General features: G+C 36.6%; 3 protein-coding genes across 4 annotated transcripts; 2 read left to right on the top strand and 1 right to left on the bottom strand.

The window, feature by feature from the left end:
* The first annotated feature begins 1340 nt into the window (after positions 1 to 1340).
* Positions 1341 to 4356, top strand: LOC105967240 (Ribonuclease P protein subunit P38-like protein). The gene is made up of 4 exons (XM_012991839.2): positions 1341 to 2228; positions 3246 to 3301; positions 3403 to 3595; positions 3705 to 4356. The coding sequence occupies exons 1-4, from the start codon at positions 1560 to 1562 to the stop codon at positions 4059 to 4061; spliced, it is 1275 nt and encodes a 424-aa protein (XP_012847293.2). The 5' UTR covers positions 1341 to 1559; the 3' UTR covers positions 4062 to 4356.
* A 1206-nt stretch (positions 4357 to 5562) lies between these two features.
* ACBP6 (acyl-CoA-binding protein 6) lies at positions 5563 to 7495 on the bottom strand. Its single transcript, XM_012991785.2, has 4 exons — positions 7261 to 7495; positions 6372 to 6489; positions 6188 to 6250; positions 5563 to 5861 (listed from the first exon to the last, which is right to left on the bottom strand). The coding sequence occupies exons 1-4, from the start codon at positions 7270 to 7272 to the stop codon at positions 5788 to 5790; spliced, it is 267 nt and encodes an 88-aa protein (XP_012847239.1). The 5' UTR covers positions 7273 to 7495; the 3' UTR covers positions 5563 to 5787.
* Positions 7496 to 9688: 2193 nt separating this feature from the next.
* Positions 9689 to 14390, top strand: LOC105967164 (putative polyamine transporter At1g31830). Of its 2 annotated transcripts, none has more exons than XM_012991749.2 (2): positions 9689 to 10032; positions 12684 to 14390. In XM_012991749.2, the coding sequence occupies exons 1-2, from the start codon at positions 9841 to 9843 to the stop codon at positions 14142 to 14144; spliced, it is 1653 nt and encodes a 550-aa protein (XP_012847203.2). In that variant the 5' UTR covers positions 9689 to 9840; the 3' UTR covers positions 14145 to 14390. The 2 variants fall into 2 exon arrangements, with proteins under 2 accessions (XP_012847203.2, XP_012847204.2); XM_012991750.2 differs by lacking the exon at positions 9689 to 10032 and adding an exon at positions 12092 to 12332.
* Positions 14391 to 14604: the final 214 nt, after the last annotated feature.

Below are 14604 nucleotides of genomic sequence, written 5' to 3'. Positions count from 1 at the left end.
GAATTTTCGAAATTGCAAATTGAATCATAATTTAATATGTAATCAAATTTCGTTAAGCAAAATTCAAAAATTCATAAATCGTTCAGATTTCGAATTGAAAAATATTGTTCAAAAATAAAAAAATACTAGGAGACTTCAAAAAATTTGTTTCAATTTTCACGCACAACGAAAGCAAAAGTGATGGGCCCACGCCAGTGGTCCATATCGACAAGACCATTGAGGCACACAAATCAAGTCCATCTAAATCGACAAGAGGCTTAAGCCTATGATAATATACTTCTCCATGTAAATATGCGGAACCCTCACAATCAAATGTATGCAATTCATAACTCTCGACCAATCTCTTAAATTATCTGAATGCTTATGTCATACAAAGTTGACTTGAGCGTCTTGGTTTTTGTCGGGATCAAACCCCCGAGCCGCTCCCTAACGAATTTTATGACACAAATAGTGTCAACGCGAGAAATCAAGAGCACGAAGAAGGAATTGCAAAACGTTACGTGGAATCGAGCCGCATCAAGTGATCAAGTGAAACAAACAACTTAAAACCGAAATCTCAATAAAAAGATATGATATACCTAAATGGACCGGCCCAATGGGCCCTCAAATTTATCTACTAATTAGGCCCACTACACGAAAGCCCAAATACCTTTAAAGTAAGGCTTGGGCCCAACAAAGTAAGCCCAATCCAATCACCGAGATATAAATAGGTGTTTTACTCATTTCTAAAGGTACGTTACGATTATTGATAATAAACCTCGAATATTATTCTCTCAGCTATCTCTGCGATCCGTACATCTGACTTGAGCGTCGGAGGGGTTTCCGCCGGATCAACCCCCGGCTTAGTTCACGTGTGCTCTTTTCGCAGGGACCTCAGGATCATCAAGTTATCAAGCTACTGATCCGCTTTGCTCTCCCAGCTCGTTTTCTATACTACCCTAGGTGAGCTATATTTTAGCTTCATCAAGATAGAAACAAAATACACACAATTTGCCCGCATGGGTGTAGCTCAACTGGTTCCGGAGGTGGTAAGTTGGAGCAAGGTCCTAGGATCGAATCCTGGCAGCCGCAGTGTGGGAATTTCAACTCCAATGAGATTGGTTCCTTGTGGGCACCAGGTCCGGGTCCGCTACCTTAACGGGCAAAATACACACAATTTTAAGATTTATATATAGCAAGTGAAAACTAAAAACAAGAGCTAAATTTACGAATTTCGTCAATTTCAATCCGAATATTTTCATTTACCAAACAACATTTTCAAAATATTGATTATTCCAATTTATTATTATTTGCCCATAATTATTAGAAATTACAAAAGACATGGATTTGATTTTAGAAAATTACACCAAAAAGGGAACAGTCGACCATTCCGAGCAACTGTTGGAATTTAAAAGAAAAAAACAAAAAGGCAAACCCAAAAAGTACATACATACATACAACAATACATACAAACTCACTCAGCCAAGCAAGAAAACCCACACACACACACACACCCTTTCAAAAATACCCCACACATTTTCCAACAAAAAAAAAAACCAAAGGTTTTGCAGAGACCAACAATGGCGGCCCAAGAACAAAATCAAGAACGGATTTTTCACGACGGCGAGCATTATCAGAAGCTACTCTCCTCCTATTTAGGGCTGAGCTTCACAATTTTTCTTGGGCTGCTACCCAAGAACACAATTTCACTGCAGAACAAGAACAAATCTCTCTCGTTGAAGCTGATGCAGACGGAGGATCAGCTGAGCCAGCTCCTCTCGAGGAGGAAGGAGGACGCGAAGGCGAACGCGAGGGTGGTGGAGATCTTCGCCAGCCACCGCCACGCGTGGCGGCAGGAGGAGAAGCGGCTGCTGCAGCAGATCGACGACTGCGCCGAGGAAATCGCCTACCTCAAGAGCAAGTTCGAGGATTTCGAAGGTGTGGAGGCCGATTTGAAGGCCAGCATCGAGGATTTGAAGAGGGATGTCGGCGAACGAGACGAAATGCTCAACTTCATCAGCCGGAGCAACTGCGAGATGGATGACGCCGGCGGCGGAGGTGGTGGGGAATGCTACGGCGAGGTTGGGCTGAGGTATGGGAAAGCTGAGGTGGCGGCGGAAGGGGTGGTGGATGAAATTGAAATTGAAATGGGTTCTGTTTATGGAGAGAGAAACAATTCTGGGTTTGGTTCTGATTTCTTGAATTCTGCTGCTTCTAAATTCTGGTCTGAAAAAGCTAGTCTTTGGCAGGTAAAAAATAATCTCCAATAATTTTTAATTTAATTTTTAATTTTCTTGCTTTGTGTTCATGTTATTGTTCAATTGTGACTGGGGAAGTTGTTTATAGCATTGCTCGAAAAAGGGTATCGCAAGATTCGGTGTAGAAACTAGACTGCATTTGTTAATCTTTCGGTGTTTTATCGCAATTCGACCCCCACCCCCCCCCCCCCCCCCCCCCCCCCCCCCCCCCCCCCCCGTCCGTATCTTAATCCGCGAAGTTTTTCTACTCGTGAAGTTTTCGTGCCTAAATTACGGTGATGAAAATCTTAGTTCTTGAAGTTTGTTAAGGTGTGTGTGTGTGTGTCTTCTCTGTATGGTCCCCTATCCTCGGTTGTCAAGAAACGTTGTCCTATTCATCCTTAACATTTAGGACAACAAAGTCCCACCAATTTTTTTTTCACTTCGACTCGAAAATGCGTATGATATCGACTTCGCCTTTTCTTGGACCACCCTATTGTTAAACAGATGCATTGATAGGCATCTCTCACATCCAACTAGTGATTATTGTCGTTTTGCCCCCCAAAGTTTAATTACACATACACCTACCTTACCCGTAAGGGAACTAGTTGATGATTTCTTGATATGGAAATTAGAATTACGACTTATTAAAAGTTTCTTCCTCTGCATATTCATCTCGCGAGTCAAGACTTGGAAATATTAGCTAACGAAACCCTATAATGCTGGTGCGCTTTAAGGGGGTAGTTTGCTAATAAAATTGAACCATAGGGGGGGGGGGGGGATTTTGCTAATATTTATAACACGGGGAGTTTTTTGACAGTTAGAGTAAACATAAGGGATGGTAAATGCAATAAACCCGATTATTCCATATCGAAGAAATGATCCATATAACATGTGTTTTACCATGCACATAACTAATGCCATTGTCGATTTGATGTTAATCACGACTTTCTTGATATAAATTTGTGCTGTTTTCTTTTTCTTCGGATTCTTGATGAATGCTGATTCTGTGTGGGCCCACTAATGCAGGATATGCAGTATGAATCTATCGAATCGCATTACCATATGAAGCACTTTGTTTCTAGGTAAGTTAAAAAGTTTCACGAATCAATTTACGACTACACGAGAAAATTTGATACTCTATAAGTAATAAAAATGATTTTTTTTTTTTTTATTTTTTTTTCAGGAGAGAGTCCCCTTGGAAAGTAGATGGCGACTCAACCGGAATCTCATCTAAACTAAAGTTGCTCGAGCAAGAATTAGTTAATTTAGAAAAAATCGTAAAGGCGGATCTTTCAAAATCACCGTCACATATGCGGAAGCAAGCGAAGAGGTATCAATCATTAGCCGGAAAAATCGACGATCTCTGCAGAAGAATGGTACTATTTTTTTTTTTTTCTTTTATAATTATCCTTCGTTGCATGCATAATTAATATCATTGTTATAATTACGAGACCTTTAATTTATTTAATTTTTTGTTCTTTAAAGCAAGCTAGTGATCCGTGCGAAGCCAACCTAAGCCCAGAGTTTCGAACGCAAAGGCAAACGGAATTCCTTCTAGAAGCATTTCGACTGCAGCAGCGTGCATCGGAAACTAACCAGAAACTAACGGCACTACAAACCGAAACGGGAAAGAGCTATAACGGAACGGAGCCCGTGGGCCAGGCTCAATTAGCCATACGAAGATCACTCGACTCTATCCGAAACAACTTAAAGGAAATCCAACGTAATCTCGAGATTTGGCTCGCTCGAATCATAGGCGATCTCGAGGGGTTACTTGCTAGAGACGGTGCTTCTCGTGCGAGGGAATATTACGTTTCTAGGTACCCTTTTGCTCAACAGTGATAAATTAATAATAACTATAATAACTATAGCAACTATTTTTCATGTAGTAGTGATCAAGAAAATGTACAGCCCTGTTTTTTTTTTTTTTTTTTTTTTTTTTTAGTTTTTAATTTCATGCCATTGAAGTTGTCGAAAAGCTGATTGCAGCTTTTTTTAGTATATTGTTGTTGAGTGGTCCTGGAAAATATGGTTAGTAGTAGTTTTGAACAGATAAATGATCTACAGCAGCAAAGTATTATCCCTTTGGATAAACTTGATGACAAGTACAGGGATTTAACTGATTATTTTCCAGCTTTTTCGATGTTATAACATACATCACATTATTTATTTATTTTATTATATATTATCAAGAGTAAAAAGAAAGGGTAAATTACGCGGCCACCCCTGAGAATGGTCAAATTACGAAAATACCCTTCATGTTTGAGTAATTACAACTATACCCTTCAACTATGAAGCTTCTCACACGTCAACTCTTGAGGTGTCAAATTTAGTGGAATCTTTTGGAAATGTGTAATATTTTTCAGTTTGTACTGTTTTACTCCATTCGAGCTACATATTTTGAAACAATCTTCTAGATTCCGTGGAATGTTCTGCAGTTTGTACTCGAAACTCGTTTTGTGTAAAAGTGATGTTTCTGATGCACCACAATCTGATATTTACAATTCAAGAGATATATTTTAGGATCATTTTGTTTCGTACAATATGGAGCTTGAATGGGGTAAAATGGTACAAACTAGAGATTATTTCACATAATTTACAAGATTCCATTAAATTTGATACTGCAAGGGTGGACGGGTAATAAGATTTATAGTTGAAAGGGTAGTTGTAATTACCTAAACATGAAGTAGATTTTCGTAATTTGACATTATTCGAATAGCGACCATAATTTACCCAAAAGAATCCTGACAAGATACCACTGGTATTGATCTGAGGATCAAAAGGTAAAAGTAAGCAAGTAAAATAAATAAAAAAGTTAAAAATAGACATCATTGTTTTATTTCTAGCCTATGTTAGGACATTGAAATGAAGGCTGGTGGTCCTATGTTTCTTTTTTGTCACAACAGCAACTTGTGAAGGTTTGTGGTCCTCAATATAGATAATATATATATAAAGTCACATGATGAAACATCTTATTTCTTAAATTTATTTTGAATTATTTATCGAATTTCACTATCCAAAATATAAGATAATTGAGTGTTGATCAAATTAAAAATAAAATATTTATTTGGGGGTTATTCGACAATTAGATCGCCCGTTTAAAATTTCTTAAAAAAAATAAATTTGAACACACGCCACCGCTACCATTTCAAATAAAGGGTAACGATTAAGTGTCCGATGTGATCCGACGATTCAGCAGTTTTTTTATTAAGGTTAGCCAGCAATCCAACTCAGCACCGATTGGACGAAGTTTACAATTACGGTTCCAAAATGGCGGTGAAGAGGTTCGTTCAACGAGTTAGCCTAATTATAAGGCCTATTTAAATAATTATTAAAAAAACAATTATCGACAAACACCCGAGTCGGACATTACAAGCTTTTATTTTGAGACAATCCAGAAAAGAAAAACATAATAAGCATAACTATTACAGCATTGTTTCAATAACCAGAGTCCCGTTAAATTCGAGCATAAATAATAAGTCGCAAAAGATGCAGACGAGACCAGAGAAATCGTTTAAGGCACATTTAACTCCTAGATAAATAACTTAACTCAACGTAGTAATCAACTCTAAGCCGAGGCTTCTTCGAGCAACTGCTTCACCTTAGTGATATAATCGCCCATGGCTTCCTCCTTTGATTTTCCTGCCATAAGTTGTAATAAACTAAGGTGGTAAGAAATTAAGCTCGATTTATTTATTAGACTATTTCGTTCAATGACCAAAACCAATAATTAAGTTTGATTCATTATATTATTTCAAAGATTGACTGAAATGCGTTTGAACCAAGAATTAAGTTCAATTATTCCACAGGTTGACTAAAATGCGACTGAAAAGAGAATTAAGTTCGACTTATTAGATTATTGCACATATCGACTGGAAATGCTACTGAAACAAGAAATAAGATTCATTAAATCATTGCACAGATTGAACGAAACGCTACTGAACGAAGAACGCTGATCAAATATTTACCTTCAACAGCCTTCCATGCATCCCACTTTGCTCTGTCCCTCATGTTAAAAATACCGGGGCGGCCTGCAATTGAACACATAAGTATTTCAAACTTGAATTGCCGAAAGTCAGAAATTATTTAAATAATAGTAATAAAATACAAAAAAATGCGATATAAATTGCTATAATTGAAATATATACTAACTTGTGTTGACATCTCCAACTGTTGCTTGCTTGAAAAGTCCATATAGAATGAGTTTGTTTTCATTGGTAGTACTCTCGGGCAAGGTCTTCGCCTTCTCAGCGTGCTCGTCAAATTCTTCCTATATAGCCATACACAAAGTTTTTCGCATCAAGTTTAGCAAACGAACGACATTTTCCAAAAGCAAACGAACTGAATAACAATAATAATAAAGCAATTTTGTCGTAACTAAACAAACTTGCCGAAAGGTTACTTCCACAATAACATGGATCGATTTACGCATTTATTCAAAAGATCCAACAATTAAATCGGAAACATCAAGATTTCAGAGATGTCATTTGATACACGATCGGATCTATAAAACTTGGGTATCACACACTAAGATGGTGTTTGGCTAAACTTTCATTCAAAAGATCTAACATTTAAAATCGAGAACATCAAGGTTTCGGATATTTATTATAGATGATCGGATCTATTCACGAAAAAGAATCGTGATTTTTCGTTGTCAAATGGAACAAACACTAATACCTTAATCGAATCGGTCAAGATCAAATCTGTTTATCAAATTGCTCAATGCATCTTTTTCAACTTAGGATCACACGAAAACGGTAACCGAAACTGAAACCGAAACCAAAACTCAATACATCAGTATTAAACAAATTAATCCCCCATTCAACAAGGAAGTACGACGATCATAAGCCAGGATCATAGATTACAAATTTACTCAGATCTAATACATTTTTTAAAAAATCAATTCACCATATAATCAATTCACGCAAATTAAGCACAACAATTGGGGGAAAACGGTAACAGAAACTCGAATTTCAGCAAAAAAATAATAATAGCAGAAGGAATTTATTCCGCAATTTAAAATCGATTTATCGAATCATACCTTCAAACCCATCTTCTCTGTTTCGTTATCCGATTTTTCCGATCTGCTTTGCTGTATGATTGATTGTGGCGAACAAATTCGTAAAGTGAGTGAGGGTTTATATATACGTATATATATGTGTGTGTATACACACAGTCACACACTAGTGAGAGTGACGGAGTATTCGATGCTCTCTGCGTTCAGCAAATTATTTACATGTGATGAGATTAAAAGGACAGGTGGAGGTGGGGTAGGGTGTTCCCCATTGGATCCAGCTAATTAAAACTGATTTTTTTTTAAATTAGTTTAATATTTTTCTTAATAAATAATAAATAAATGTTAGATCTTTTGGATAAAGTTTAGATTCTTTTAAGATGCTTTTTAGTCAAAGTCAAGGCCCAATTTAAGCCCAAATGAATTGATGGGCCACAAAAGCCCGCTTACTCTATTTCTGCCCATTGCTAGAGAAGTCCAACTGTTTATATGAGCCCAAGTTAACTGTAACTGATCTCATCCGTTGGATCAAGGTTATGTAATCGTGTTATTTCCTTTTCTCGTTGAAGTACTCTCGCATTCTCTCTCTCTCTTCTCATTTCATTTGAAACCCTTCCTTTCTTTCTTAGTCTCTCTTTACATCTTCTTCCTCTGTATTGCCCTGAAACTCTATCAACTATGGGTCAAATGTCGTCATACACGGTTGACTTTGACTCTTTGATGGTACTTTCACCGGCTACTATTGACTTGAGTCCTATTTATACGAGGAGATCATAGTGGAGGAGATCAGAGTGGAGGCGATTGAGACACATATAAATGACATAAACTTGACATAACCTTAATCCTTCTTTTGTGTGAGATTAAGGGTTGTTTGGTGAGTGCGTAAGCTTGTGGGCTTGAATTTGTGCATCCTCCTTGAATTTTTGGTTGAATTTAAAAGTGTGAGTAAGTTAGTTAGGAGATTAGTTCTTCTATGATACTCTGGTGGTGTTAGTGAATTTCTTTGTGGAATCTTTAATGTGAATTTGAATTGGAAGTTTGAATTGTGTTCCAATGTTCTTTCATGTAAACCAATCTTAAATAACTCTTAACATTATCTTAATTATGCAATCTTTGAATGGATGTCCAACCGACTAGGGTTTTATCTATCCTACACCCGGTGAAGGTTACACCGGGTAATTTTTAAAGCCAACCGACTAGTATGTTTTGAAGCATCTATTATGTGTTAGGTTTACATTTATAGCCCTTTTATTTGATTTTGGCCATGAACAACAAAAAAAGGAAAAATGGAAAAAAGAAGTCCAATCTACAATAAATTATTTAGTATTAAAAAAATAAAAATAAGAAAATGAGTCAAAATGATAACACTAGCAAAGTATGGACTTGGATCATAAAAAAGTCAATCCCATCATGTTGAAAAATGGAATAAATAGTAATAATAAATAATATGTAAGTTGTCATTTTCGTATTTAATTATTTAATTTAATCTTTTTTGTTGGTGATGGACATAATTAAAATTCAACACACGCGTGCTTAGCTTTGTGATTCTTTTGTTCCATTTTTTCGTGTATTAGCAGCACGCTTTTTAATCAACAATTCCACTACCCTTTTCGCGCTTCTTTTATTTACTTGCCTTAATTACAAGCCCATCTCAATCTTTGCAATAGAGAACCACTTTATTTATTTATTTTTAATTGAAGAACAATAAATCATTTTTATTTAATTCTTCTACAAAATATGGAAGAGATTTTCAATTCAAAATCTTATTTTATATTACATTATATATATATATAAAATGTTCATTTTTCTTCAAAATATACTACACGTAAAGTTAGGGGTATAAGTCGGCCGAAAAATCTGATTTTTTTTTTCAAAAGCGAAAAACTAGTTCCAATTTTGTTCAAAGAAATATGGAAAAATCGGAATCAAAATTTCGGTAAGTGGAATGCAAATACTTGTTCATACTATTGGTAAGTGTAATATTCGGAAGGAAAAATAGAGTTTCGTTTTTATGTTCAGAACTTCGAATCGAATCAGAAATCAAAATATTATATATATTCCAATTTTGATCCAAATAATTTCTAAAAAAATTAAAACTCGGAATTTCGGAATTGGGACTAACAAAACACTGATCCAAACTTGGAAATTTTCGAATCGAAATCGACGGAAATCCAAAATTCCATTCAAAAAATTTCCAACCACATGTAAAGTAAACTAACTATATGTTATGAATGAACCTAAAATATAGAATTAAATTAAAATCCAAATAAAATATAAAAATGTGAAAAATATGTGTAATATTATTTTGACAAGAAGTTATCCATCCAAATCATATCATATCAATTATCTCCTCACTGGCCCTCCCCTGTCTTTCACTCTCTGTCTTTTTCTCTAATCAATTTTATTTATTCCAAACAAATTTATTTATATATATGCAAAATAAATACAATTAATTATGCGTGTGCATATATAATATACATATACATATACATACATATCGCGTGTGTATATATATCCAACGATTCTGTAGCTATCTTTGGATACTTTCAACTACGCCCAAAATTTTCTCAACACTGCTTATCATTAATTATTATATTCCTTTATTAAATGGCGCCGGCGGAGAAAACAACCACCAATTCAGTTACTGAAATTCGCCGCCACGCCTCCATTGAGATTTCCTCCGCCGCCATAAATCCAGTCTCCGATCACGGCGGCGGCGGCGGTGCAACAGTTGTAGAAGCTGCGCCGCCACCACTTGCTGGTACCAAAACGCAGACCTCCAATAATCATATGGACGAGGTAAACATATACATACATACATAGTGATATATATACACACACACACACATATGAGTTTGGTGTGTTCTTTTCTCAATTTCATTTTGTGCAGAGTTACTGTGTGTACTGTGTGAAAAATGTATAGATATATAATAATATAATATAGTTTTTGAGTTATGAGTTTAGCAGCCCATAGGGTTCACCAAACAAGGTTGTTGTGCCCATATTTTTATTTATTTAATTTTAATATAAATGGGATTATTTTTTTTAGGAAAAAAAATCAAAAAATAATATATTACCTTAAATTTGAGAAAAGAAAAACTTGATTATGAATTATATTTCATTTTTAGCACATTTTATGTATTTGAATTATGAGATGAAGAATGAGGTCCAATAGAAAATTTAATTATATAAATATGTGATATTAAGAATGTATAAGTTTTCTAAATGTCTTGGTAGTATTAGATTTTTGTTGTTCCCTATTCCGTCTAAATTATAACCATAATAAAAATTGTGTGTGTGTGTGTGTGTGTGTGTGAGAGAGAGAGAGAGAGAGAGAGAGAGAGAGAGAGAGAGAGAGAGAGAGAGAGAGGATTTTTTATTTATTTTTTATTTTTTTAGTTTTTATTATATGTCAATCCCTTAAAATATTTTTTAAAAAAATCACCTTTGTCATTATTATTAGAAGCTTTCACTATTGAAACTTGTGAGATTCATCAATTTTCAATTAAACAATTATGTAACTTGATGATTATGCCTCCAACATGTCCATTGAGCTATGGTTTAGTTAGTATCAATTTCACAAGGAGGGCCATTCTTGTTTCCTCTATCCATTATGAGTTATGATACATTAATATATGAATAGTGTGTGTGAGAGAGAGAGAGAGAGTTTTTTGCATTATACTTACATGGTCTATAAGATATTACACTAGTGAAAATCATTGTATGATTTTGCACCATAAATTTACACAAATAACTACTCGATGTGCACATAAACACAAGTGTATGTGTTATTATGTGCGTATCAATAGTGTAGGATCATTCGATGTATTTCATCGGCTGATTTTGCATCATAAATCTATACAAATCACTATCCACTGAACACACATACACTATAAGTGTGTGTTTGTTATTATGTGTAAATCAATGGTGCAGGATTACTCGATACTCGACGTATTTCGTATTTCAGGGTACAAAACTTATTTACACTAATGGGGAACTTAGAGAGCCAATATTATGTCGACAAGCCATTAAAAATGGACCAATTAGATGCACATGTGATTTTAAATGATAATAATGTGTTCTCTCACGCTTAGATGGAAAAAGGCCCCATTTAATTATTGCTAAAGTTAAGTCATAAGATTGCCTTAATATTTTGGGCATTCACATCATTTCTATTTCGATGGGGTCAAACAAACTAAGCGTGTGAATGTATCATAATTATCTTAAAAGTTTGATTACACTTTTTCACATTTTTTCCAAAAAAAAAAAAAGGGAGAGAGAGAGAGAAAAAAAACTCAACATATCTTATTTACAATATACTTAGAAGTCTTTTGGCTAAGTTTATTTTAAACAGTTAATAAGCTCTTACATCTGATAAGTTGTTTTAAGAGCTGATAAGTTGTTACATTTTATTTTTAGAATTAATTTTTACAGTATTTGAATAATAAGCTTATAAGCACCTTTTGCTTTTGATAAGATTTTAAATAAAAAAAGTGGGATAGATATATTTAAAAAGAAAATCATTTGCTCTTCAGCAACTTATTTTTCAAATTTTTAAGATCTTTTTTGAAATTTTTACCGAACACTTTAAAAGAACTTATAAGTTCTTAAACATCTTATAATTTATTTTATATAAGCTTAACCAAACATCCTCTTAATATAGCTTAATCACAATTCATTTCACTTTAAATCAATTAATTATAATATTAATAATTGATAGTAGGCTATATTTATAGTATATGTTCTATTGAAATACTATTTGGGCTTTCTTTAGTTGAGATTAATTAAAAAAAAAACAGCCTAATTACATCGGGCCCATGCATGCTAACTTACGCCGTTGAGCCCCTTCCCCCCCACCACCCCACCACCCACCAGCTGACGTAACTCTGCAAATTTTCTCCTCCTCGTGAGTGAATCTCGTACGTGGCCATCACAGTGATACACACATGCCGACAACCTCAATTTCTTCAAAACACACAGTCGTCGCAAACACAAACACGAGCACGGGAATTACTTAGTCGCCTGCAAACAATAAAAAAAAATGATCCCTTTGCAATGGAGCTTCCGTTCGAATTTGGGAGCCCCTAAAAATTCATGAGGTTCTTCAACTTGACCTAATTTCCTTCGTTTTTATCTCCGTTGATTCAATTTCTTCCCCATGCATGTTGATTTTTTAGCTGGGTAGTATCAGTTAGTGTTTGTTTTTGCTTAATTCATTTTTTTCAGATCTTAATTTTGCTTGTTGTTGTTGAATTTGATGAACCCCCATTCAATAAGTAAATAAAGATTGCTTTTTTATTTTTTTCACACTTTGTTATTACTGTTCATCCAATTTTGTGCTTGAATTAATGCTCTTTTCTTGTTTCATACCATCTTTAATTGATCAAATTTTGTGCTCTTTTTGCTATAATTTTTTTTTGTGTGTTCTTTAATTGGAAAAATTAGTGCAGAAACTGAGGGGAGCAAGAAGTGGACAAACTTCAACAGTAATGGGGGAACACCGTGATTCTCAATACATAGGCATCAATGAAGGCCCTTCCCCTAGACCAAACAATCACGGGAAAAAAATCTCCGTTTTACCCCTCGTATTCCTCATATTCTATGAAGTCTCCGGCGGACCGTTTGGTGTGGAGGACACCGTCAGAGCCGCTGGACCACTCCTTGCTCTCGCCGGATTCTTGATTTTCCCGCTCATCTGGAGTGTTCCGGAAGCCCTGATCACCGCCGAGATGGGCACAATGTTCCCGGAAAACGGGGGCTACGTGGTGTGGGTTTCCTCCGCTCTAGGGCCGTTTTGGGGATTTCAACAGGGCTGGATGAAATGGCTGAGCGGAGTGATCGACAACGCCCTTTATCCGGTTCTTTTTCTCGATTATCTCAAATCGGGAATCCCGGCATTGGGCGGCGGTTGGCCAAGAGTGGCGGCGGTTTTAGCCTTGACGATCGTTTTGACCTACATGAACTACCGTGGCTTAACTATAGTCGGATGGGGCGCCGTACTTCTTGGTATATTCTCGATTTTGCCCTTCGTGGTAATGGGATTTGTGTCAATCCCAAAATTAAGGCCCGAGAGATGGTTAGTTGCTAATGTTCACAAAGTCGATTGGAATTTGTACCTCAACACTCTCTTTTGGAACCTCAACTATTGGGATTCGATAAGCACTTTGGCCGGAGAAGTGGAAAACCCGAAAAAGACCCTCCCAAAAGCTCTTTTTTACGCATTGATCCTCGTGGTAGTCGGGTACTTCTTCCCGTTGCTGACGGGGACAGGGGCGATACCACTTGACCGTGAATTGTGGACCGACGGGTACTTTGCTGATGTGGCGAAGGTCTTAGGTGGGGCCTGGCTGAGCTGGTGGGTGAGAGGGGCGGCGGCAATGTCGAACATGGGCATGTTCGTGGCGGAGATGAGCAGCGATTCTTTCCAGCTGCTAGGTATGGCGGAGAGAGGGATGATTCCGGAATTTTTCGCAAGGCGGTCACGCTACGGTACCCCTTTAGTCGGGATATTGTTTTCAGCTTCGGGTATAGTTCTTCTTTCTTGGCTGAGCTTTCAAGAAATAGTGGCGGCGGAGAATTTCTTGTATTGCTTTGGGATGATTTTGGAGTTCATTGCGTTTGTGCGGCTTCGATTTGTGGCCCCACACGCCGCCCGGCCATACAAGATTCCGGTGGGGCCCTTCGGAGCGGTGGCAATGTGTGTTCCTCCGGCGATTTTGATCGGAGTTGTGTTGGCATTTTCTTCTGTTAAAGTGATGATTGTGAGTCTTGTTGCGGTTATGGTTGGGGTTGTTTTGCACCCTTGTTTGAGGCAGAGTGAGAAGAGGAGGTGGCTTAGGTTTTCGATTAGTGAGAACCTTCCGGATATACATCATACTTCTGTTCGTGATAATGACACTTTGGTCCGATGATAAACGCGTTTGGAACTAAGCTTAATATATTAGTAGCATTTGGAGGGAATCTAGGGGATGGTGATTCTTGTTCTTGTTGTTGTAGCTATGTAGATAACTGTGATGTGCTTTAACTGTTGTAACTTTTTAGACATGTTTTATTGTGCGGTTCGCTTCTGTCTTTGGTGGTCATGTAATTTTATTTGTGCTCGGGTTTACTCTTGTGGATCTTATTTCTTTTCTTTATCGATCAAATGTTTTTCTCTTCTCCTTTTCTTTGCTTAGCCGGCCGCCTACGTGAACTTTGCAATCACTTCGGATACCAAACAATCTCTCATCTATCTCTTGGCTCGGATTTGGATTCTCCTATATAAGAGACCACGCAAGGATTAGCACGCATGGTGGATCTGGATAGTAGTCTTTCCGGGGAAGGCAGAGACGATCGGGATTTGATGGTTGTGGGTTGGAGCGAACACGTTTC

This window comes from Erythranthe guttata, chromosome 5 (genome assembly GCF_056151865.1).
Source record: "Erythranthe guttata isolate IM_541 chromosome 5, IM_541, whole genome shotgun sequence".
NCBI classification, from domain to species: domain Eukaryota; kingdom Viridiplantae; phylum Streptophyta; class Magnoliopsida; order Lamiales; family Phrymaceae; genus Erythranthe; species Erythranthe guttata.
This window is presented reverse-complemented; position numbering and strand designations above follow the sequence as displayed.